The 25,967-nt window shown below is 43.5% G+C and overlaps 1 protein-coding gene and 1 long non-coding RNA gene across 5 annotated transcripts in view; one reads left to right on the top strand and one right to left on the bottom strand.

Annotated features, from left to right (window-relative positions):
* The window catches only part of St3gal5 (ST3 beta-galactoside alpha-2,3-sialyltransferase 5), a 53,775-nt gene that overhangs the window by 19,579 nt on the left and 8,229 nt on the right, over window positions 1-25,967 (bottom strand). For 2 of the 4 annotated variants that reach the window (XM_036181600.1, XM_036181602.1), the window contains exon 2: window positions 2,769-2,892. The exons of 1 other annotated variant lie outside the window; for it this stretch is intronic. In XM_036181600.1, the coding sequence (XP_036037493.1) occupies window positions 2,769-2,892 (124 nt within the window). Of the gene's footprint in view, window positions 1-2,768; window positions 2,893-5,564; window positions 5,653-25,967 lie in introns of those variants that run through there. One more of the 4 variants, XM_036181603.1, reaches the window with a different exon arrangement.
* On the top strand, window positions 13,893-17,566 carry LOC118579860. Its single transcript, XR_004944511.1, has 3 exons — window positions 13,893-14,200; window positions 15,906-16,155; window positions 17,206-17,566. It is a non-coding gene; the product is annotated as an uncharacterized LOC118579860 (long non-coding RNA).

Consider the following 25,967-nt stretch of genomic DNA (forward strand, 5'->3'; position numbering starts at 1 on the left):
TAGATGGGGGAATCAGGTATAGTAATGCAGTCTGTGATACCCAGAGAAAAACCTAAACTAAGTGCAATCCTAATTCAAATGGAATAAAAGTACAGTCTAAGGCAATGGGTCTTAACCAAGGCATGAACGGCCCTTTCACAGGGGTGGTATAACAGACATCCTGCGCATCAGATATTTACATTATGATTCATAACAGTAGCAAGATTACAGTTATGAAGTAGAAATGAAAATAATTTTATGGCTGGGTCACCACAACCTGAGGAACTGTATTAAACGGTCACAGCATTAGGAAGGTTGAGAACCACTGAGGATAGGTCACTACAGAGTAAAAGGATGGTGTCATTTCACCATGAGATAAATTAGTCATTTATGACTGTCTTGTTGTAGGCAAATACAGAGTCCTCTCTCACCCTTAACTTTTTTTTGCAAGGGCAGAAAATCCAAATAATAAAATCTAAATTACAATGTCGATGATGGAACTGAACAGAGCAGTAACAGATCTCAACTACTGAACTCAGAACCCTGGCTTCCATTGTTTCTTTTCCTGCTTCTTTAAATGCTGCCAGGCCTTTAAAAAAGAAACAATCTAGGTGCAGTGAGAGGTAGATGAAGTTCTCAACGTTCTAAAAAAGGAAACCATCTCACACGGTAGACTAACAGCCACCTGTAACTCCAGTTCTAGGGATCCTCTCCTGGCCTCTGGCACCAGACACATGGTGCACAGACACACTTGCAAGCAAAACATTAAAAACAACAACAACAAAATCAAACAATACATCTACTTGTATTTCTAGAGAATTCTACCAAGAAATGAGTAATCAGAAGGCACTAACAGTTGCCCTTACGCACATCAAAGAGCTCTCTCTCTAGCTCTCATAAATTCACACTAGCTTATCATCATACATGCACACGCACACAGATGGACAGACACACAGTCCTTGGAGGAAACAGAGTGTCTAGTTTTGGTTTTGGGGATCTTGGTGTTCTTTTGTTTTGAGACAGGGTGTCTAAGTGTCCTGGCTGTCTTACAGCTTGCTAGGTTAGACGAGGCTAACCCTGAATTCACAAAGACCCTCCTGCCTCTGCCTTCCCAGTGCTGGGATTAAAGGTGTGCACCCACCACGCCCAGCCAGTTTTAATAAGTGCCCAGTAACGATGGTAAATGAAAGGTGAAGTTGTCTAAGCCACAACTTAAGAGTCACCGCTTAAACAGTCTACATTCTTAAGACTTATTTACTTCTACCTATGTGGATGAGTGTTCGCCCAGATGTAAGTATGTTCACTACATGTGTGCCTGGTCCCCAAGGAGGCCAGGTGAAGGTGTCAGATCTCCTGGAATTGGGGTTACAGGAGGTTACGAGCCATGACATGGGTGACAGAAAACAAACCCAGGTCCACTCAAAGTGCACAAAGTTCTCAGGAGACATCCCTCCAACTCTCTATGGTTTATAAAAAACGAAGTTAAGAAATAATCTTTTGAGGAAAATAACATTTTCTTAAGGCAGAGGCAGTTTTTAAAATAAAGCCCCTAACAAACTTCACTGGCTATAACAGATGCAAAATGCTCAGGAACCAGTCTGAGGATGAGAATGTAAGGAGGGTTGCTGGAGTGTGTTGGACTTCTGGAGTTCTCCCTTGATGCCGCGCATGGAAACCCGGACCACATCTTAATCTCTCCATGGATTGAGCACACGGTTAGGATCCGGTATTGTCTATGAAAAGGGCTTGGCTGAGCAAGGAGAGTGCAAATCTCCATACAAAAAAATTCAACTTATACATACAAGATACAGGTAACATTAACTCCCCAGAGCAGAAGGTGGACATGGAGAAGAGGGAGAAGGCATTTCACCGGGCCCCTTGCTACCTTTCCGATTAATCTCGTGAACTCAGTAGGACTGACTCCTCTCTCTAAACCCGAGTGATGATATGGTATGCACATACTTTCTCTCTCTCTCTCTCTCTCTCTCTCTCTCTCTCTCTCTCTCTCTCTCTCTCACACACACACACACACACACACACACACACACACACCATAAATATAAATATATTTTTAAAAGTAGGGCTGACAGCGATGACTCAGAGGGTAAAGGCACTTGCCATCCAGTCTAACAATCTGAGTTTGATCCCCACAATTCACATAAAGGTAGATAGTGAGAACTGACTCTACAATTTGTCCTCTGACCTTTCAAAGCATACTGCTGAGTATAAACACACACACACACACACACACACACACACACACACACACACACGCTGTAATTTAATCTGAAGGAAGAAGGAAGGAAGATGTCAACTTGGTTTGGCTGGTACCAAGAAACCCATCAAGTTCTTCCTTTGCTAATCCTCCCAGGTGCTGGATATAAGGGTCACCTGGCTTAAACACCTGCCGTCTTCTCTAATGTTCCTTATTTAGTGGTACTTCGTCTTTGGGGTACTTCAATTTGCCATATTTACATTAGCTCACAATAGCTAGGAATGTCTCTTTTGCTAAGCAGAGACATGAAGAAGAGGCATCCAACTTGCTCTCAGGCGTCCAAGCTCAGACACTGATCAGCTGCTAGGAATGGTGTTCCCATCAAAACCATCTATCAAACGCAAGCAGTGCATAAACCCACTCATCTATATACTGAGTCTTTATTCAGCTGTGGTTTAACCTGCTCCTTGGACCAGTGTTTTCCTCTAATAACAGGTACGCACCTCACTGAACACTTCTCCTAACCTTATGCTGTTGACCTGGAGAGGGAGCAGGACCTGGAGGCTATGCTTACTTGAGAATGTCTTTTAGTAACAAGCTGGGTCTTCTCATCTTGTTCTGGGTTCGGGTGTACCATTGCAGGGAGGTCCTTGAGCAATCGCTTCTTAGCTTTACAGAGGTGAACTCACTTGGCATTGCTGGGAGGAGAGAGGGGAAGAGAGAGATGCGTCAGGTGGATTATACATTAAGAGACTTTACAAGTGATACGTCCATGCTTGGAGTGCTACTTGGTGATAAAAGGGATGGATTCCTGATACAACTTGAAAGAAACTAGCTGAGTTACGCTCAGCTGATGTTAAAAGGTTCCACTGTTTCAGGAAGAACAGATAAAAAGGAGTGTGGGACGTGGCACTGTGAAAGGCCTTGAAGCGATGGAAATTCTGGGTCTTGATGTACCCTTGCTGACATGCCTGTTGAGACATGGGGATGTCATGGGGAGGGGGGTGCTAAAAGTACAGAGAATCTATAGATTGTCACATATGAACCTAATATTATTCCAAAATTTAAAATTTTAATTTGGGGTAGGGGTCTGGCAAGATGGCTAAGTAGGTCACGGCAAGTCTGATGACCTGATTTTGATACCCGGGTCACTTGGTAGAAGGAGAGAATCAACATCTGAAAGTTGTCTTCTGCCCTCTGCATGTGCACTCTGTGTGTGTGTGTGTGTGTGTGTGTGTGTGTGTGTGTGTGTGTGTGTGATACACCAAGTGTTTTACTTAGCCATGGATCTCACTGATATTTTCTCCTAATTCTACACTGCTCTCCAAAAGAGGGATGGACACACACACACACACACACACACACACACACACAAAATAAGATTAAAAATGTAATTCTGCAGAAGGCCTTCCTTTAAGCCATGTGCACAGAAATGTTTAGAGGTGACAGAGTAAATGAGAGAGCTGCTTCACAAAACAACTGAACAGGTAGAGGGAAAAGCGAAGGCCACCGGGAAACGGCCGCGACACCGCTAACCTGGAGTCGGCGACAGGTGTGTGGTGCTCACTCTCTGACTTGTCTGTGATGTTTTATGGTTTTAAAATCAAGAAAATGTTTTCAGTTACATTAAAAACACAAGTGTCACATTAAGAGGAACAAAGAAAAGGAGATTACGGCAATTTCGAAAGAAACATTTCCTTTATGTTTCTTTTTTTCATCCCTTTGCCTAAGTATTATCACAAGGAGAAATACAGCAGAAGTTGTGATGGGGAGAAGAAAGCAAAGCAGAAGAGCCAAAAAAGTTAGACTATTGCTTTATGTAACTTCCTGTACTTCCAGTTTATAAGTTTATTTGGTATGGTTAATAATCTGTAAAATCTGTTTTAAAAAAGTTAACTTAAAACTCATAACGAGGGTTGATAGAAACCTATGCATAGGTGATCTTAAAGGAACCATGTGGCATGGTGCCACTCTGGGACATAAGCAACATGTGGTCTGCCGCCATCTTAGCTGCTGTCCCCCACCAGGAAGTAGGCAGCCATGTGGCTGGCAGCCATCTTTGCCAGGGTTTGAGAGGATGGATGCCATGTGACTTCACTGCCATCGTGCTTAAAGATGACCACATGGCATAAACCAACCAAGGAGGCAACAGGTAGGTCTCTAAGATATTTTGGTTTGGGATGGGTTTTTGTATAAAACTTCCTGTCCTGAAAACAAAGCTATAAAAACAAGGTGTATGAAAGATGGGATTTTAAAACAACGCCTCTTTAAAGAGGTATTAAAGCTGCACCTTCATACACTCACATACAAGAACATATCTTGTGCTGGCAGCCAAACTTCGTAGTGTAAGAGTCACCCAGGCCAGGTGGTGGTGGTGGTGGCGCACGCCTTTAATCCCAGCACTTGGGAGGCAGAGGCAGGCGGATCTCTGTGAGTTCGAGGCCAGCCTGGTCTACCAAGTAAGTTCCAGGAAAAGGCGCAAAGCTACACAGAGTAACCCTGTCTCGAAAAACCAAAAAGTCACCCAGGTGGTATTTGTTTTGAAGGAATGGAGAACAGCTGATGCTTACCAGGGCAGGGCTGGAGGTCCTAAAGAGAGCCCAGGGAAGGACCCTAGAAGTTTTGGAGATGGCAGTGCCATGAAAGCCACCACGAACAGCACCTGCTATTAAATGGAGCCAGCTGGGACTTAAAAGACATGCTTTGGATGCTGCTGAAGCTGGAGCCAGAGTGGTGACCCAAGCCCCTTGGAGAAGCCCAGAGGACTGTGGGTGAATCCCAGATGTTGAGCATTGAACTGTCTGCACTGTTGGAGCTTGGTTTTGCCTTGTCCAGAGTGTGGCTGTGCCCTGATTCTTCCCTCTTGAAGGAAAAAGGTACTTTATTTTTTGATATTGTGGGGGGCTCACAGTTGAGAGACTTTAAACTTCTTTAAGAGGAAATTTTGTAGTTTTAAATTTAAAAACTGGACTTGTTTGTCTTGTTCTCTTTTTCGAGACAGGGTTTCTTTCCTGGAACCCAACTTTCCAGGCTGGCCTTGAACTCAGAGATCCTCCTGCCTCTGCCTCCTTAGTGCTGAGATTAAAGGCCTGCACCACCACACCTGGCTAAAACTGGATTTTTTTTAAAAAAGGATCAACTTTTAAAATATATAAATTTATAAGGCTATGGGACATTTTAAGTTTACAAAATGTTTTATATTATTAATATGTGATCTTAAAAAATAAATAAATAAAAGGCTAAAGAGTTAGGGCCGTAACTATGAGCATCAAACACTAAACACCAGAAACTGGGATATTCCCATCGAATGATGCAGCAGGATTATGACCTAAGCAGTATGGCAAAGAATTGAGAGATTGCCTCTCCTTACCCGAGGTCTATTCAATCTAGCAGAGACCGACTTAAGAATATAGGGCTGGAGGCTGAAGAGATGGCTCAGCGGTGAAGAGCGTTGGCTGCTCTTCCAGAGGACCTGAGTGAAAACATGTGGTTTCTTATCTTAGATGAATTAAGTAAATTTACACTCAAGTTTTTTCATTTTTTCTTTTTCTTTTTCCTGCTATTATAAATAACCTCTCCCTGCCGGGCGGTGGTGGCGCACACCTTTAATCCCAGCACTCGGGAGGCAGAGGCAGGCAGATCTCTGTGAGTCTGAGGCCAGCCTGGTCTCCAAAGCAAATTCTAGGAAAGGCGCAAAGCTACACAGAGAAACCCTGTCTGGAAAAACCAAAAAGACAAAAACAAAAACAAAGCAGCAACAACAACAAAAAACCCCTCTCCCTCAAGCCCAGTGCTAACTCGGCAGATATTCTACCAATTCTACACTGAAAATATTTAATACCATAGTGTATTGTTCTACTTGAAGTACATTCAAAAAACAGTGCCAAAGACCTTATTAGGAAACCTTTGATGAGGATAATACTGAAGCCTTAAATGAGAAGCCACAACAGCCAAGACCCTGGCAAGTTTTCCAACACAACTCTCTGGTCAGCCTAGCGAGCAGAAGCAGAGGGCACACGCTGGGAGCAGCACCGTGGGCTGTTCTGGTGGGAGCTTGGAAGGCACACACCCATGGACACACAGACAGTGGAGGCCTGGCTCATGAGCTTGCGAAGGAAATGACTCATCGGGAACAGAGACAGTGGCCATCTGTGTACTATTTGGCCAAGAATCTGGCTTTACTTACCCCATGGAGAACCTGAGGGAAGTTAAATTTGAAGATAATGGTCTGTCTTGGCTGAACTTCCAAGGCGGAATGGTGAATTCTGGCTGCTGCTGAGCAGCACTGAAGTGTTTCCTCAGGGTCAACACATGAAGCTGATACATCTACGGTCCAGTGAAGGCCTGGCTACACCTTAAGCTGACATTAAAACTTGACAGTATCATACCATCCTCCACACAGTACTGGTGTGGAAAGCCTACAAAACCCAAGACCGAGGGAGTCATGGAGAGCAACTGAGGCTAGGCACTCCAGGGCAGGGTCCGATGGGTGTCTAAAGAGGCCATGAAATGTCACTGTGTGAAGCTGTGAAGATGAAGCCCCAGTTTCCATGGAAACCCAGGATATTGATAGGACCGTGATCATCAGTCAAGGAGATCTGTAGGCATGGAGTACAGCCAGCCTCAGGAAGAATCTGTCTGTGCTGAGCAGAAGGGCAGGTGGGGTGGGTAGATCCAAGTCCACTGGAGCCTGGCAAACTTCATCACGGCTCTAGATGCTAGACACAGAGCTGTGGGGTGGTGCCTACCCTGCTGGGTTTTGATTTTGTTTTGGTGGGACTGTTTCATGTCATTCTTCCATTTTGAAATGGAAAGGTTTATTTTGTACCAATATATAGCTTGTTTTTCTATTTTACAGAAAGTCACAGTGAAGAGACTTTGTATTTTCTTTTCCTTTTCTTCTTCTCCTCCCCCCCCCCCCCCAAACAGGGTTTCTCTGTGTAGCCTTGGCTGTCCTGGAACTCGCTCTACTTGCCTCTGCCTCCTGAGTGCTGGGATTAAATATGTGTGCCACCACCACCAGGTTGTGTTTGTATTTCTTAAAAGGGTTGGAATTTTTAAAGACATGGGAGTTGTTCAAGTTGGACTATAGTTTATGAGATTAACACGAGACAGCTGTGGACAAGAGGTAGAAGGTTATGGCTTTAGGGTGATATGTTTTTCATGCCAAGCTGATAAGATAAGGGACTGTTTAGATCACACTGGCCTGTGGGCATGTCTACAGGTGTAGTTGGAGTTTTCTCCAGTCCTGCTCAGCTGCAGCTGCTCACATCCAAGTAAACACTCAGAGATTTATATTAATTCTCTGCTTATCCCACCTATACTATACTTCCTGCCTGGCTACTGGCCAATCAGTGTTTTATTTATCAATCAATCAGAGCAACACATTCACAGCATACAGAAAGACATCCTCAGCATACCAGGATTATCTTGATTATGTTAATTAAGATGGGAAGACCTACCTATGGAATAGCACCATTCTCTAGGCAAGGGATCCTGAACTGAACAAGTGGAGGATGCTGGGTGAGCACAGGATACAAGGGTTTGCTTTCTTCTGCTTGACTATGTGGTCAACAGTCCTAAGCTCCAGCCTTTGTGACTTCTCCAAAATGACAGACTGGAACCTACAAGTGTGGGCTGAAATAACCTCTTTCTGGGTTGGTGAGACGGCTCAGTAGGTAACGCTCTCATCAAGACTGATGACCTTGTTCAGTCCCTAGGACTCACATGGTGGAAGGAAGAAGGACTGACACCCAAAAGTTGACTGGTGACCTCCAGGTGTCAGGATGCATACAAATATAAAGAAATACAGAGTCACCTGGTGGTGGTGGTGGTGGTGCGGCAGCGGCACAGGCACACACTTTTAATCCCAGCACTCAGGAGGTAGAGGCAAGCAGATCTCTGAGTTTGAGGCCAGCCTGGTCTACAGAGCGAATTCCAGGACAGCCAGGTCTACACAGAGAAACCCTATTTAAAAAAAAAAAAAAAAAAGGAAAAAAATACAAAGTCCCTTCACTGTGACTTCTATAAAATAAAAAACAAGCTACATATTGATACAAACCCCCTAATGAATAAGTGAATACAAATAAACTTTCTCTCCTTAGTTGCTTTTATCAGAGTATTTTATCACAATAACAAAAGTGTAATTATGGCATGAACAATTCAACGGCTAGTAGTCAGTTCAATCAGCTTACATTATAGGCGATTACACTCACACCCTACCTGCAGGAACTGCTTATCTACATCCTCCTATAAGACACTGTTCTCTGGCTTTCGTGCTGTATGACATCTTCAGACTTCAATATAACTTGTCTCTTGTCTCCTTCACCTGAATATAGTTTCTCCAGGACTACTCTATTGTCTCTCCTTCTCCTAAGTGCGTGGCTCCCCGGGACACATCAATTTGACCCTATCTTTACTCAGGCTACTGAGCCACAGCCCTACTTTATGGCTTCATTAACTACTTCACATAGAAGAGGCTTATCTTTGAAGGTGTTTTTCTGCCCACATATGGAGAGTGGAACGGATTTTTACGAGCCTACACATCTGATAAGGAAATCATTCTTAGTAGCGCCCTGGTGAAGACGTGATGAAGAGCATGTGCTACTCTTGCACAGGACTCTAGTGTGGTTCCCAGCACTCAGGGCAGATGGTTCACAACTGCCTCTAACTTCAGCTCCAGGAAGCTGACACCTTCTTCCGACCTCAGGCACCTGCATGCAAGTGTGCACACACAACACACACACTCACAGAAGGGGAGAGGGAAGGACAGAGGGAGGGAGAGGGAGGGGGACAGAGGTGGAGGGAGGAAGGTGGGGGATGTAAAAAAAAAAAATCTTAAAAAAAAGTAAGGGGGAAGCTTCTAGTCCATCTGTAGAATATTTCACCTTAAAGAAAATGTAGCTGGGCGGCAGTGGCGCACACCTTTAATCCCAGCACTTGGGAGGCAGAGGTGGATCTGTGAGTTCAAGGCCAGCCTGGTCTACAGAGTGAGATCCAGGACAGGCACCAAAACTACACAGAGAAACCCTGTCTTGGGAGAAAAAAAAAAAAAAAAAAGAAAGGAAGGAAGGAAGGAAGGAAGGAAGGAAGGAAGGAAGAAAATGTAGCCAAAATTTATTGAAGGCCAACTATGTTATATGTACCACAAAAGGCAGCTGGAAACAGAAGGGAGCAGTGATATTACCCAACATCACTGTCTATACTTCCATCAGATGGAAAGAGAATGTCTAAAAGTAAAACTTTCTTAATCAATGATGCACAAGTAAAAGTAAATTATTGATATTAATACCATATTGCTATAATCTGTTATTATTCATATGTTACTTGACCAGTCAAGTTACAGGAAACTTAAAGATTACATGCTGTGTAATTCTAATTATGCACATATATTTTGTTTGTTCGGTGTTTTTGTAAACAGAGTCTCCCTACATAGCCCTGGCTGTCCTGGAACTCACTATGTAGACCAGGCTGGTCTTATACTCAAAGATATCTATCTGCCTCGGCCTCCTGAGTTCTGGGATTAAAGTCATGTGCCACCATGCCTGGCATTATATATATATATATCTATATATCTATATATCTATATATCTATCTATCTATCTATCTAAATAAAATGTATTTTAAAAATTACATCAGGGGACAGCTTGAAGAAAGGAATCGGTTCCCTCTTTGCATCATGTGGGTCCTGGAGATCAAGCTGAGGTCACCAGGCATGGTAACAAGTGCCTTTACCCACTGAGCCATCTCACTGGGGGCTGACCGGGCTGCTGGCAGGAGAAAGTGAACATGGTTACACAAAGGCCATGGGAGGAAGCTGCAGATCCTAGGGGTGGCTCGGGGAACCTAGAGAAGTGATGACTCTGTGGGGACGATCACCAGTTACAGGTTACCCCCCCAAAAAAAACTTCCATGAAACTAAGACTCAGCCACTACAGACAAGAGCAGATAGATGCTCCCAAGCAGTAAAAATGAAATGGCCAACCGAGCCTACGGATAATCCCTGGTGTGAAAGTAGACAGGGCACCCATAGACTGGGAAGGATAAGCCTACTCTGCTCTGACCAAATCCTATAACACCTACTCACTGGATTGCTATCTGGATTTCACTTTCCCAAGGGCACAGCTGGGTAAATAGAGGTACTGGAAAAAAAAAAAAAAAATCAACCCATCCTTCTCCCTCTCCACTGCCTGGGGAGAGCAGAGCTCAGAACAGCAGGTGGACCACATGTACATGAGGGCTTAAATAATGAGGGCCTGCCAGAGCAATACTGTTCCAAATGGCATCTGAAGTGGATAAATCAGTGAGTAAATCCACATGACTGGAGTGGGCTGTCCAGAAAGGGGAGCAATGCACATGGAGCTCATGGCCATGGTGGTGGGTGGGAGGGTTACGAGCAATGGATTTCACAAGAGATGAGGAATTAGCCCAGTGGGCTACACTCCCAGTGACTCTGTGGCAAGCTCCAGAGACTCTATCTGTGTTGGCACAGGTGAATGAGGAACCCAGGGGACAGGCTGAGGTGGACCAAGAGGAAGAGGAGGCAGTGGCAGACGGGCTAAGGAGTTATGAAAGGAGGGTGGAGAGGAAAGAACACATCAAGGATCTGGGTCCCACAACACGAGGTAGACACGAATGTCACGTTTTGTGTGGTTTAGGACAGTGATGAGCCTGAGATGACTAGATGCCGGTGCCCAGGAAGCGGCGGAAATTTGGGTCTGTGGTTTGACAGAGCTACTGCCCCGACAGCCAGCCTGCTTGTCAGCCTTCCTCCCACAGATCCGGTGAACTAAGCTGCAAAGCGTCTACCACACGGAACACACAAAAGACTGACTTCTTTTCCTGTTTGCCCAGGTAAAATTCAGATCCTTCAGTAAAGAAGGAAATAGGTAAGTCTAGAACAGATAAGGGCCTAGGACCAGTCAGATAAGGAAGATAAGGGATGAGATAAGATTCTTCAAGAGACAAAATCCCAGTGTGGAAGAACAGTGCTCAGATTTAACTTGGAAACATCTACCTTGGAGGGTGGGAGAGAAGGAAAAAGAAGTATTAAGAAAATCTATGCTGGGCATGCTAGGTCATACATGCAATCCTAGCAATCAGGAGGCAGAGGCAGGGGAATTACCAGCATTGGGCACAGGTGAGAATCTGTCACAAACAAAAAAAAGAAGGGAGGTGGATAAAATCTGTGACTTCGCAGGCTGCAAATAATTCTGGACCTCTCATCATTTAAGCTGAATACTAGTTCTTGGACAAAACGTTCTTTAAATTGCTAAACCCCAGAGGAGGGTAACCACAGAAACACTGATGTAGCCGCGGGAAAGACGAATTTGTCAGTTTCACGGGCCCTGCCAGGCACAAAGGAAGGACAGAGACAAAACACGCCCTGCCAAGAAAGTAACATGATCTGGAGGACAGCGGGTGGGGGGGTGCTGCCCAGAGAGGGGGCTGCCCGGCAGCGGCGGTGGCGTCTGCCGATTGGCAGAGCAGTCTGAGGGCTGTCAGTGGGGAGGCATGGCATCCAGGAGCACTGCTGCCCAGGCTGCCAAGGAGGCCAGTGAACTCTAAACCAAACTCCTCCAGCCTTACCCCCATGAGGGACAGAGATATTTCCTGTTTGCTTCAACTCCATATGGAGGCCCACAGAGGACACTAGGCTGAGTGGAATGAGCTGGACTCAGAAAGACAAATCCGACATGGTCTTACTTACACGTGCAATTAAAAACTCAAAGCTGCAGATCAGACAGCTCAACAGCAGTTACCACAGGCTGGTTGGGGCAGAAACAGGAAGCTGATGAAGAGTGCAGAGTGGACAAGTATAGCTCTCTAAGGTAACATGCGAGGGCTAACACTAAGAATATGAACTGGGAGTGGGGCACATGCCTGGGACCCAGCGCTGGGGAGGACTGCTGCTGAGCATGAGGCAGGCCTGGGCTAAACAGAGTTCAAGGCCAGCCTGGGCTTGTCCTAAAAAGCCCAAATGAAAACAAACTAAAAAAGAAGACAAAGTGTATGAGGGACTCCTATTGGATAAGTGTATTTCAGGTGCTTTAATCACAGAAAATACTGTGAGATGACAGGTCCATTACTTTGTTTAACTACAGTGGCCACTTTCTTATGTTTATTTATCACAGAACATGTTGCAAACTTCATGGAGCCTAATAAAATCACTCAGGAGCACACCCATGCATGGCCTAGGAGGGCCTTGACTTCTAACTTCTCTTCCATTCTAGAAGTCAACCTACCCTGCCTTGCTCAAGTGACTTCCATCCCCACCCAATAGGTAGCTAACGACAGGCTAGCTTTAGCAGTCACACACACACACACACACACACACACACACAATTACACATACACACACACAAACACACACATATTACACACACGCACGCACGCAAGCAAGCTTACTTAGAATCCTAGTAACAATACAGAGACAAGGTATTCAATTGGTCTTTTCAAACGTGGTGCAGACATGTTCGGCTCCGCAGTTTGTGGGGAGGGGCAGTCCCATTCATCATTGGACTTTCAGCAGTATCCTGGCATCACCAAGTATCAGCAGCATCTCTAAACCACCCTCTTGCTCCTCCTGTGTGTCGATAAAAAATGTCTCTTGTGGGGCTGGAGACAGGGCTCCACTGTTAGGAGTGCAGAGGACCCGGGTTTGGTTCCCAACACACATGTGAGACGACTCACAACCACCTGTTACTCCAGTTCCAGGGGTCCTGACGTATTCAGGCCTCCATGGGCACCTGCACAAATTTGGTACACAGAGACTCACGTAGGCAAACACACATACACATAAAATTAAGTAAGTAGATAATCTTATTTAAAATGTTTCTTGGGTGATGGCACACACCTTTAATCCCGGCACTCAGGAGGCAGAGACGGGGGATCTCTTGTGAGATGGAGTTCCAGGACAGGCTCCAAAGCTAGAGAAACCCTGTCTGACGGGGGGGGGGGGGGGGGGGGGGGGGGGGTGGGGTGGGGATGTCTTTTGGGCAGCAGGATGGCTCACTAGTTTCCCTTGTTGCCCTCAGTGAATCTTGTCTGAGAGTCGTCCAAGGATACAAAGGCCGAAGCAAAACTTGGTTCAGAAAACCCAGAAAACTGTGGTGCCCCATGAATCAAGGTTCTTTCAAGTTGTTTATCTGACATTTGGCACCCAGTTCAGGACTTAAAGAAGGACAAAGGATCAGCTTAAGAACTGGAAGGAAAGCGCTCTCAGGTTTTGAGGACTCCAGGATTGGCAGGGTCATGGGGAATTTAAACTCTCCATCTCAGGAGAATAAAATGTACAGTTGCTAAAATGCTGTAACTGCATAGTTTTTAAAAACAGAAATAGAATGGCTCCTGAAACAGGAAATAAATCAAGTAAAAAGACCTTTTTCAACAGAGAAAAGACAAAGAAAGAAAATAAAAAGGGGAATCTTTGCAGTAGAGAGGAGGGACGGAAAGGAAGTAAAAGGAAATTTTCTGATATAAAAGAGAGAAATGCTTGATCAAGAAAAAAGGGTTTTCCCAGTAAAAAGGGGGAAAATATTGAAACTAGGCCTAAAGATTAAAAGGCCCCAGAAAAATAAAGGAAAGAAAAAGCTGCTTCTCACCAGAAATAGAAGAAAGAGCTCTTTTTTCAATGTAAGAAATCGAGGATAGCTAAAACTCTGAGCTCTTTCTGGAGGCCAGCACAGAGCGGCGGCATCTGAATCACAAAGAATCTGCAGCCTGAGCAAGCAAGCCCAGAGCTTAGAATTGTGTGGTCTGTTTGCTTTGTTTTAAATGTGTTTTTTGTTGTTGTTGTTTTTACTTTTCCCTCTGAGTGGGAATAACTCAATATTAAAGATCCCTTCATGGGAAATGTTTTCTGTTTTTCCCTAATGGTGGGATTAACTCATTATTATTAGTCCCTTCATGGGAGAAAGAGGGAGTTTAAATGGGCCCAACTTCTGGTGAAGAACTGTTGTGGTCGGGACATGGAATGCTGAGTCGATGCTGTTTAAATTTCCAGAGGTATTAATCATTCATTGAATAGAGGATGTTCTCTTCTTTTGATTGTCTAATAAATGTTTGGATGAATGATTGATTTTCATGGTAGATAAACTAAAGGAACAGGATTCATAATTTAAACTATATATTAGGTATGCTCCTGTCTGTGGTTCATTACTGAGAATTTGGCTCTGCTCTTTAGGTTGCTTTCTAGAAATCCTTGGTTAAGTTCTTAAAAATGTAGCACCTGAAACAAATTGGGTTAGCTTATTAAATAATGTGGTTACTAGGGTAAAAACTCATAGAAAATACTGTCTTACTGATAAAGAGCTTTCAAAATTATTTTTCCACTAAATAAAATACAGGTAAATTGTTTGATCCACACTGTTAATATTGGTAAGTTGCATTAGTGTGTTACTTGGGGTCTATAAAAAAGGATCTTCTTAAGATTTTATAAAAATACTCCAGAGTATTGCCTAAAGTTACTGCTTTAAATCCTATAGAGATTGTCTTTAATGCTTTTATAGATGGCTTATGTAAAAAATACTATACAGATAAAGGCTCAACTGTTATTACTCCCATATTTAAAAGGCAAAGTAGCTCCAGTGAGCAGGACAGGAGGTTTTTAGAAGTACTGGAAAACAAGGTATTTTGGCAAACGGTCATTAATGATGAAAGGCTTAAATTAAAGGTAAAATTAAATGGGATTGAGACTGAATGATTGATTACTGGATTCTGATGCTGATGTATCTATAATTTCACAAGAATCCTGGGATCCCAACTGGCCTCTACAAGAAGTCTCCACTCAATTTGCAGGCATGGGAACCTTATCTCAAGTAAAACAGAATGCAGAATGGATTAAATGTACAAGGGCCTGAAGGACAGGCAGGAATGTTGAAGCCTTATGTGGCTGATATAGTCATGAATTTGTGGGGGAAAAGATCTGTTACAACAATAGGGAGATCAAATTAATATTCCTACAATTTCAAAAACAGCTTGTAAATGATGTTTAAAATGTGGTACATTCCTGGGAAAGGTACTGGAAAGAATTAAAAGGGAAAGTCACAGGCTAAAGAAATCATAAAAAACTATCCTGTTCTTTTTATAATTAAGTTCCTTTACCTGCAGGATCTAATCCTAAAGGTACACAAAGAAATATAATTTGGCAAATAGAAGTATTTCATTCAGTAGATTTTGGAAAATTAAAAATGTTCATCATTGATACTTACTCTGGGTTCCAATGGACATCTGTCTTAAGTCCTAAGACAGCAGATTCTATAATATTCATGTATTAAAAACAATGGCTATAATGAGAATGATAACACCCCAGCTTATGTTTTCAGCAAAATGAAACAATTTTTGCATGTTACAACATAAAACACATTATCAGTATAGCATACAATCCTACGGACAAGCAATTGTTGAAAGATCTAATCACACTCTAAAAGAGATACTTGATAATCAGAAGGGGGATATGAAGACCCCTAGAGACAGACAGGCAGAAGGAGGTGCATCTCTGAGTTCCAGGACAGCCAGGGCTGCACAGAGAAACCCTGTGCATAATGCCCTACCAACTAAAAATTTTTAAATGCTAATGAAACAGAAACAATAATGAGTTATGGAAAGAATTGCTGAATTGATTCAGGCTATATGTTATAAATGTTTTAACATCAAAATAGTCCAGGCAAAGTGTTAAGTTAGGGTTGAGGGTATGCTTATATTTCCACAGGAGATAATAAATTGGGGATCCCATCAAATTGATAAAATTCCCAGCATGAGCAAGAGACATCTCCAAGATGCTGCAGATGCAGAGATGCCAAAGTTGAGACAGGAGACCTTTGCAACAAACAACTAATGCTCTCACCTGGGGACAGCCTAAGAGTTGTTGTGACAAAGGAGAGAAGATACTTCCCAGGACTCACAAGCCTCTAAATCCTACAAACTTATGTCTTGTCATGCTTTCTGTGATCACAGTGCAGGTAAAAGGGATGAATCATAATTATTGGGCTTTTATTCCCAATCCTCCAATTAACATAGCAGTAAGTTGGGGAGATAATGAATCTTCTTGGCTACCTGGTCCTTATGACAACAGAGGCCCTGCTCAGCCACGGGAGGAGGATAAAGTGATCGACAATTACACTGTTGGAGTACAAGGAATTCCTATTTGCATGGGAAATGGAATTCAATGCCTAAATATAACCTCCCAAGTATGGCTATCCATAGTCAACACTACCCAAGATTATTGTAATAACTTTTATATGCTTTATGAATCTGGTTTTAAAGGACAGGAGATTAATGCTACTAGTTCCATAAATCTACCATTCTGTGAGATGAGGGTTACCAACAAGGAATGTGACTGAACAACAGTGTAAGTGAGAAACCTTGAGTGCTAATTAGTATCTCCTAAGGAGACATCACTGACTCACCCTTACAGCTCCCCTCAAGGAAAACATTCTCACTCAGAGTTAAGATGGAAATGGTATAATTTAAATGGAACTGTGGAAATCAATGCTTCTGTTAATGAACCTATTTGGTGGCCATGGAGTTGGAGTGGCAAGTCCTCTCCTAAAATTTGGCAATACAACTCAGACTAACTTGTAGAAATTGGCAAGTGCGTTCCACCCTCTTAAGGCATAGGAAGGAAAATTAAACATTAAGGGTGATAATTTTTGTCTTTTAGACTAAACCAAAGCCATCCTTTTATGGCATGTGTACCATATCCTTACTTGCTATTAAAGGGGCCTGTACAGCTGGGCGGTGGAGGTGCATGCCTTTAATCCCAGCACTCAGGAGGTAGAACCAGGCGGATCTCTGTGAGTTCGAGGCCAGTGTGGTTTACAGATCGAGATCCAGGACAGGCACCAAAACTACACAGAGAAACCTTATCTGGGGGGGGGGGAAGGGGGAGGGGAGGCTGTACAATGGCACCCTGATAATTACAGCATCACTTGTGAATGCTGTACCCTTCATACCTGTGTTAATTCTAATATGTTTTTGAACTTGACCTTTGAAAGTTTATATATTCTTAGAGCAAGGCCAACAATCTGGACACCAATGAAGCTGTCAAGGCCATGGTGAGACTCCCCTGTGATGACCCTGGTACAGAAGCTCACTGAAAGACTATTAAAAAGAACACGTCGAATGGTTGGACTGGTTGTTGCAGTTATTACGGGAATTATTGCATTACAGCCACAGCAGCAGAAAGAAATCCAGACTGACGAATTCATTAGAGACTGGCACAGACATTCAGAAGAACTTTGGGCTGAACTAAAGAAGATTGATAATGAGCGAGGAAATGAGTTAGCCGAGTTAAGGCAAGCTGTTGTATTGTTAGGGGATCAGTTAGAAATTTTGAAGGAGCAGATAAAATTAAAAAGTGATTGGAATGTTTCTTCTTACCCTTACTCGTGTGTACATGAAGATAAATCTTAAGGTTTAATGAAAGCAAATATGACTGGAATAAGGTTAAGACGCATTTGCTGGGTCACCCTAATTCTTCTCAAATGGTTTGTGATTTACAGAAAGAAATTAAAGACTTTTTTTTTTTTTTTTTTTACAAAAAAGTTACCTGACACAACAGGAACGGACATTATGGAAAGCCTACCAGATAATTAATCCTCATTAATCCTGTGACTCACTTCAATTTCTTATCTAGCAGGTTGTGTCCTTGTTCTAGCAATAGTAACTTTATTGGCTTTAAAATGTATCCTGGTCTACTTACATGACTGTAAGACAGACAGAAAAAGGGCTGTATTTACTATGGAGGCTGCATAACCTTCAAGAGAACTGATTTTGTATAAAGAAAGGGGGACCCGTGGCTGCACTCCCACTGGGCTACACCCGGCCTGGCTGCGGAGTAGCCCTACCCCAGTCCATCTTTAGGTTAGCAGAAACCTCTGGTTTCTCTCGTTGCCCTCAGTGAATCTTGTCTGAGAGTCTCCCAAGGATACAAAGGCTGGAGCAAAACTTGGTTCAGGAAACCCAGGAAACTGTGGTGCTTGATGATGAATTGAGGAATTTGCACTTGGCATTGTATTTTGGGGAGCTTCTTTAAAGTTGTCTTGAGCATATAAAAATCAACTGGCTAAACTGTAAATATAGAGAAAAATAAAAATGCCTGGGTGAGGGAAATGCTTCAGTCCTTAGAGACTGGGTCCCGCTGCAGCCTCGAAAGGCACCTTCTTAACGTGCCTCTGAGCCTTCTTTCCATGGATTCGTGTGAACCCACACACCCGTGCTGAGACACTTGGGGACAACTCCCAGATCCACAAGACTTATTATGTTGAGTACTTCACCCATCTTACACTCTCTCATCTCAACACCCAAGAGGGGACCACCCCAACCATGTCACCCTCTCCCATTTCCACAGAGTAGGCAGGGTCTCACCTGACTGTCACAAGCATGCAAAGCATGCAGTTTCCTCACAATATCAAAACCACAGAAAGTGCTAGTCGCTGAGGCTTCCCCCAACCATCTCCCAGTAGGTATGTGCATACATAAACCTGTGTCCCTTTCTCTAGTATCTCAGCCAGGGTTTTGAAAGACCTTATAAAAGAACCACTTGAGTCTGTAAAATATGTGAATTCCTAACAATCAGGGTTTTGCAAGACCTTATAAAAGAACCACTTAAGTCTGTAAAATATGTGCATTCATAACACTTCACTCCCAGAATGCAACACCTGTCGAGATGAGAAGAAACCCCTTTTCAAGCAAGTCCTCTCATGTTATGTGGTCGGAGCACTTGAAACGAAATCCTCCTGTTCAGCAAGCTTTTCCCAGCAGAGATAAACACATGGAGCGACAGGTTTCAGCCGAAAGACGGTCAAGATTCTTCTACAGAATGAGCCAAGATAGAAGGGTCTGTCTTCCATGACAAACAATACCACTGATCTGAGAATATGTACCCTACTTGTTTTGGCTAATTAACCCTTCATGATTCTGAGGGATGTTTTTAATCCACACCCACTGGAATTCCTCTGATGTGAAGGAGGTGGTGTCATTACCATCACTCAAATCTCTGCTTCCACAAGTCTAAAAACATTAAGGCGATGAATTCTGAATGCTTGGAATAGTCTCTAAAGCATTCATTCAAAACGAGAACTTGACTAATGAGCACAGGTGTTGCCTATCCAAGATTTTACCAAGAAGCAGTTACTCCCTCAGGGTCTGGCTCCAGTGCCTTCCTTGATTAAGGCCCTTGACAAACGGCTTTTCACCCATTCACCTGCTCACCTGCTTGACTTCATGGCACTAGAGACTGCCATTGGCAAACATCAGTCTATCGGCTGCTCTCCACACTTACACAGGGGATCCCTAGAGTGAGGGTTCTGTCCATTTTGTTCACTCTTTTAACCCAGCATCCTAAAACAGTGCCACTGTACAAAAGGCACTTAACAAGCACTTACTGACGGTCGGTGCATTCACTCATGAGTCAGCCCCTTCCATCAGCTTGCAACTGGATCCACACTTAAAGTGCACCCAAATTCACCTGTGATCTCAGGCCAAATAAACCACAACTAGATGTTTCTTTTCCTTTCTTCCTTTTTAAAAAATGTAATACTGTTTATTTAACTTCAAAAATATTTCAGCATTCTAAACATACAAAAAATAAATAAAAGAATGTTGAAAACTGCATCTAGGTGCACAGGGTTCTTAAACTTCGTTGACACAGTAGTTCTTTGCTTTGCTGACAAGGAGGACTTCCACAGTTTATTTCAAAACAGTTTAAAATCTACTGCACTTAACTAAAGAAAAAAATTCAAACACTTCTCATGTCAGCTGATCCCGCCCCCTTCCACAACTAAGAATGTCAGCAGACTGTTATGCCACAAAAAAAATCAAGACAATCTGAAGCTAAATGGTATGATACCCACGGCAGAATCAACAGATCCAGCCTCACAGTGCATGCCCTTAGCTAGAGCCCCCTCCAAAAGGCATCTTCCCCTCACAGCGTCCACACCAAACAAGAAATCTGTCTGGGTTGTTTTGTTCTCTTTACAAACTATGGATATGTAGAGTTGACAACTCAGGCTTTCTAGCCAATAACCACACAGTCAACACTACCTTATTCACTGCAAACAAAATGCCAGGAACATCTTCAAATGCCTTGTCACACTGACAGCAAAGCACAGAGTGAGGAGAACATGAGAGTGCCTTTTCATTTTGAAAATGTTTGGAGCTCTGGACAACTCTGATACCGTTTCAGGGCGCTCCGGACACTCACGGCTATTTCATGTAAACCACTGACACTGTGAGAAACCACAATATGATCATGATCAATTTTGTAATTAAACATGGCTCAAATAAGAGATGCGTCAGTCACAACACTCTCCTTCTTTAAGGTATTCACAAGGAGACAGTGTTTATTCATTTTCTGTCACCTTCTTTCCAGACAACTTCAGCAGGACCCTTGGTGCCACTGAACTTCTTAGACTTACAGTTGGCACTATCTTCTCACACTTTTCCTTCAGCTCTTCAGCCTTGGTAACGTAAGGCTACTTTTCACTAAGCTGGTCTGCATCTCATGCAGCTTTTCTGCCACATCTCCAATGGAGATGCCAGGATTTGTGGATTTGATCTTGGGGCGGGACTCAGAGCAGAATAAGAAAAACGCAGTGGTCTTTTGCGGGCATTGGGGTCCTCCTCCTAGCCTCCATTAGCTGGTCCATAATCTTTCATTTCCCAATCACACTGTCTGCCACTGCCACTTTATCAAACTTCAGTTTCTCTTTGCTGGACACTGTCTTCCACCTCTCAGGGCACTTTTTGGAAATTGCACAATCGACTGGAACCTCTGAGTTTTTCTTCTCACGTTCTTCTCTGTATATGTACAGAAAGAGGGCACAAGCAGACATCTTGTGTTGGTTAAAGCAGCGGTGGCGCTCGTGACTGGCCAGCACTCATGGCGGCCATGCCGACGGAGGAGAGTGCTGGAGGAGAGTCACGAGCCATGGTTACCTTTAGAGCTTTATTGAGAGAGAGGGAGGGAGAGAGGGAGAGAGACCGAACCAGAGAAACAGAGAGACCTCGTGGCGGAGGGAAGAGAGGGGAAAGAGAAAAGGAAGACACAGAGGGCCCACCCACTTTCTAGGCTGGGCCGTCCAGAATCCTTACATCTTGCCTTTTGGTTTCTTGGGGTCACCTTTAGCCCTCCTGACTAGATTTAGTTCTCTAGTCTCACTAGATGTTTCTTAAGTATCCAGGTTGTACAAACTAGACTGCTTGAGTGAGTGTGTGCTGAGGGAGGGGCAGGTAAACAAGTCAGCAACTGTCCCACGTACCAGTAGAGGTATGCCTGAGAGAAAAAGCAACTGGATGTCTTTGATGCCACCACCCTAAGAAAACAGGAAGATTAAAATACTCAACTATCTGTCATTTGATATGGGCCAAATTACCACTGGATTAAGTGTACTAATCTGAAAAAAAAAAAAAAAAAGAAAGAAAAAAAAGGTTGAACAACTACTTTCTATTTCTCCTCTCCTCCTGGGACCTTAGAACCCTCACTCATTTAACTTTTCAAAGTAAGAACAGTAGATAGCTTGGCTAGTTAGATGGGCACAAAAATGTTGGGGCCATGGAGGGAGAGAATGAAAACAAGAATAAATGGAAGAAGTTAGACTAAAGATCACCCAAAAAGAAAGAGCAGGAGAATTTTTTTTTTTTTTTTTTTTTTTTTTTTTTTTTTTTAAGATCAAGCACACACAGAGAGAATGCAACCATATTTACCATGGGCTGGGCTTGAGGCCAGAGAGCCATGAAGGGTGGGGGAGGGGAAGGCTCTGACAAGTTAGAACTGGGAAGAAAAGGTAGAAAAGAGGAACCAAATGCACATCACAACTCTCCTTCCTCTGTGCCCTGGAGCTGGGCAGTTTCAGAGGAACTATGCAGAGGCCCATGAGCCCACCACCCACAAACCCGTTACAAGCCCCAACTTGGAAACCTTCCAAGAACTGGCCCCCACCACTACCTCTCCACAGAGGAAGCTGGCTGGAGTACAAAAGGGTTGCGTGTGTGTGTGTGTGTGTGTGTGTGTGTGTGTGTGTGTGTGTGTGTTGGGGGAGTAGCACAAACTGGAATCAGCCTGGAGGGGGTGAAGGATGGGAGAAGTTAGGGGGAAGAGTAAATATCATCAAAATACACTGGATGCCTGAATGAAATTCTCAAAAATAAAAATATTCTACAAGTATGAGATTTCTATGGAAAGGTACAACTTGGAGTTCTCTCAAGGCATGGGGGGGCTGCTTTTTGCTTTGTAGGTCTTGTTTTGAGACGGTATCTCCCCATTAGTCCAGACTCAAATTCAGGATCCTGTGTGATGGAATTACAAGTGTATGCCACAGTGCCAATATGGGCAGGCCCACCTTTAATGGGCAAATGCTGGGGCTTGTACCTTAGCTGCTATTGAGGGCTGACCACAGCATCCTACAGTGCACACACAGATCCTGTGTCTGGGTTTAAGCACACTTCAAAGTATGCATGGAAACTTCTCTCACAGGACTGTGGTAGGTTTAGTTTAAATCAGGAAATGGGACCATAGGGGCGGTCAGAGCTGGTTGACCAGATGACCCTCAGGCCAGCCACAAACCAGGAAACCTCTTAGAATAGCAGCAGTAGCAGACAAGGCAGAAAGAACTCTCAAGCAGAGACTTGGTCTCCATTCTGTTCCCTGTAGAGGCCAGGAGATGCTGAGATGCATTCAGCAGTAGAGAAAATGAGCAGCAGTAGCCACAGATGATGCAGCCATGCCACAGCTTCTGTTGCCATGGTGTCAGAGCACCTTGAGCTGGAGTCTGTAGAGACGTCCACTTTGTTTCCTGAAACAACTTTATACTTAGAGAACAATATAAAGTGTTCTCGTCTATCCTTCTCCCAGATACCCCCCCATGGTTACCATGTGTACTGCTGCTCTGTTAGTATATAATATGCACAATTTATTGAAACACCTGAAAGCAAGTTGGAGACATCGTGACACCTAGAAACAAAGGCATTCCTTACATAAGCACAGTAGAATGGTCAGTATCAGAACATGAACAGATTCTAAACTAGACTCTAATAGGAAGGCCTTGGGAAGATTCCTCTAGTAGTTCCAAGTGATAGCTTATAAACAAAAACAGCAACAAAATTTTTTCTTTTTCCTTTTCCAGGACACAGTCCAGGATCACATGTGAGGCCCAATTGTCAAGTCTCTTTGACTCTCTTTAATCTAAAACAGTTCTGTTATCTTTTATGACCTTGACATTTTTTGAAAAGGACAGGCCAAGTGTTTTATAGAATGTTCCCTAGTTGGAGTTCATCTGATGTTTCTTCACAATTAGATTCAAGTTATGCATGGGGCCCAGAGTAGCACAGTGGGAGGCTACATTTTTCTCTCAGCATTTTCTCAGCAGGTGCCTGGTGTTGAACTGGCCTGGCACTGGTGACATCTCATGTGAACACCTTGTTAAGGTGGCATGAGTCAGAATACACTCTCAAGTTGCTACCTTTATGAATTAATAAGTGACTAGATGGGAGATACCTAGTATCTTAGTCACTTTTCTGTTGCTCTGAAGAGGCACCATGACCAAGGCAACTTAAAAAGATAAAAAAGCATGTAGTTGCTTATAGTTTCAGAAAATGAGACCATGACCATCATTGTGGGAAGCATGGCAGCAGGCAGGCAGGCATGGTACTAGAGCAGTAGCTAAGAGCTTACATCCTGATCCTCAAGTAGAAAGTAGAGAGAAAGAAACTGAGCCTGGCATGGGCTTTTGAAATCTCCAAGCATATTTCCCCTAGTGACACACCACCTCCACTAAGGCCACACCTCCTTAATCCTTCCTAAACAGTTCCACTGGCTAGGGACTAAGCATGTATTCAAATATGGCCTGTGGGGGCCATTCTTATTCAAACCACCACACCTAGGAACTAAGTAAAGTTCCTGTTTTTTCATCAAATCTTCCTGTTTCAGTAGCCACTGGAGGAGAACAGGATAAACAGTATGGCAGGTAACGTTATATTCACATTTCAAGGATATGGCTTGTCAGAGCACAGGGGGTGAAAATGAACTGGCATCTGGGTCTCCTACCAGATTTACTTCAAGAAACCTCAACTCATGCTCACTCTTAGTGAGTAAGAAAACTAGGCAGGAGCTGGAGAGATTGCTCAGTGGTTAAGAGCTCTTGCTGCTCTTGTAGAGGACTCTGGTTCAGTTTCCAGCACCCACATGGCCACCTATAATGCCAGTTACAGGAGATCTGAGGCCCTCTTCTGGTTTCTGTGAGGACCAGGCATGCCCATGGTGAACACACATACATGCAGGCAAACACTCATACAATAGAATTTAAAATCAACAAAAGAAAGAAAACTTGGACTACAGTGTATACTGTGTTACACTATAGCTTCCACATACGAATGGATGGGGAGATGAGTGGGATCGGGATGCATCACGATCCACAAAGAATGAATAAAAAGTTAAAAAGGGAGGGAGGGAGGGAGGGAGGGAGGGAGGGAAGGAAGGAAGGAAGGAAGGAAGGAAACTACATACCACCTAGATAGGCTATGGGACTATACTAATTGTTGCATGTCTGTTAAGAGACTTCCTAAGAAGTCTAGAAACAAGAAGAGATGCAGAACCCAGGGAGCAGACATCAAGAGTCACACCAATGCCTGGTTTTTGTTTTAATGAGCAATGCCAAGAGGGCTCAATCCATGATTCTGCCTCCCCCTCTGGCATGATGGTGGCTAGGGACTCTAATCTGCTTTATCCAGGAAGTATTTTTAAAATCTTTTAAAAAATATTTTTTATTCCTAATATTTTTTAAAAAAATATTCTTCCGTTTTGACATTTCAGCCTATTGTGTGTGTGTGTGTGTGTGTGTGTGTGTGTGTATGTGTGTGTGTGTGTGTGTGTGTGAGAGAGAGAGAGAGAGAGAGATTGAGATTGTGTGAACATGCTCGTGCTCTCAAGAGGCCAGAGAAGGACATAAGGTGTCTCCCTCTATTGTCCATCTGTTATTAGACTGCAGTAACCTGTTTTTTAATCAGGTGCATGGCATCTGAACTCAGGCCCTCAAGCCCTCTTCCCCACTGAGTCATCCCCCCAGCCTCGAACTCTTGTTCTTACAAAGACAAAAACGTCAGAGAATATTTGACAGTGGGAAGATTAGCAAGCTGTCCTACATTCCTGGGGTGCCCATCGCCAAGGTTCTTATCTAGCCTCTCAGCCTCTATCTCATGTGCATTTTACGTGGACAGGGTTGAGTTGTCTCTATTAGGCTTCTTTGACTGAAAGTCCACTATGGCTGAATCACCATAACAAAGGGCTAGAGTGGCTAACTTCTCAACTGCCCCAAAGATGGCGAACAAGTAGAATCCTTCCTTACAGGAGAGAAGTTAATGTGTAACACAGGCTGCCTTTGGGTGTTAGGGCTTAAATTTCTCATATAACCTAAGTTGAGAAGGGCTGGTCTGCATGGGTATGGGATTTGTTTTGTTCCATTAACAATTCTCCTACTTCTCATTATTATTTTTTTAATTTTGTAAATAATTTTTTAAATCCCTGGGGTTCACGAACTCCATGCCCAGATTTAAAATCCTTTAAATAAACATTCAATAAGCAAATGTTATATACCAGGAACTGAGAATAGGAAAATAAACGGAGCATAATCCCTTCACTCTTTCAATGAATAATCAACCAGGAACTCCCCAAATGTTCAAAGCACCAACAATGAGACAGTATGGCTGATGGGTAAGGAGCCACAAGTCCAACACAGGAAATCAGGGAGGCCTCCCAGAGGAGGTGGTGAGTGAGTGG

The sequence above is a fragment of the Onychomys torridus genome, chromosome 3 (genome assembly GCF_903995425.1).
Source record: "Onychomys torridus chromosome 3, mOncTor1.1, whole genome shotgun sequence".
Lineage (NCBI taxonomy): Eukaryota > Metazoa > Chordata > Mammalia > Rodentia > Cricetidae > Onychomys > Onychomys torridus.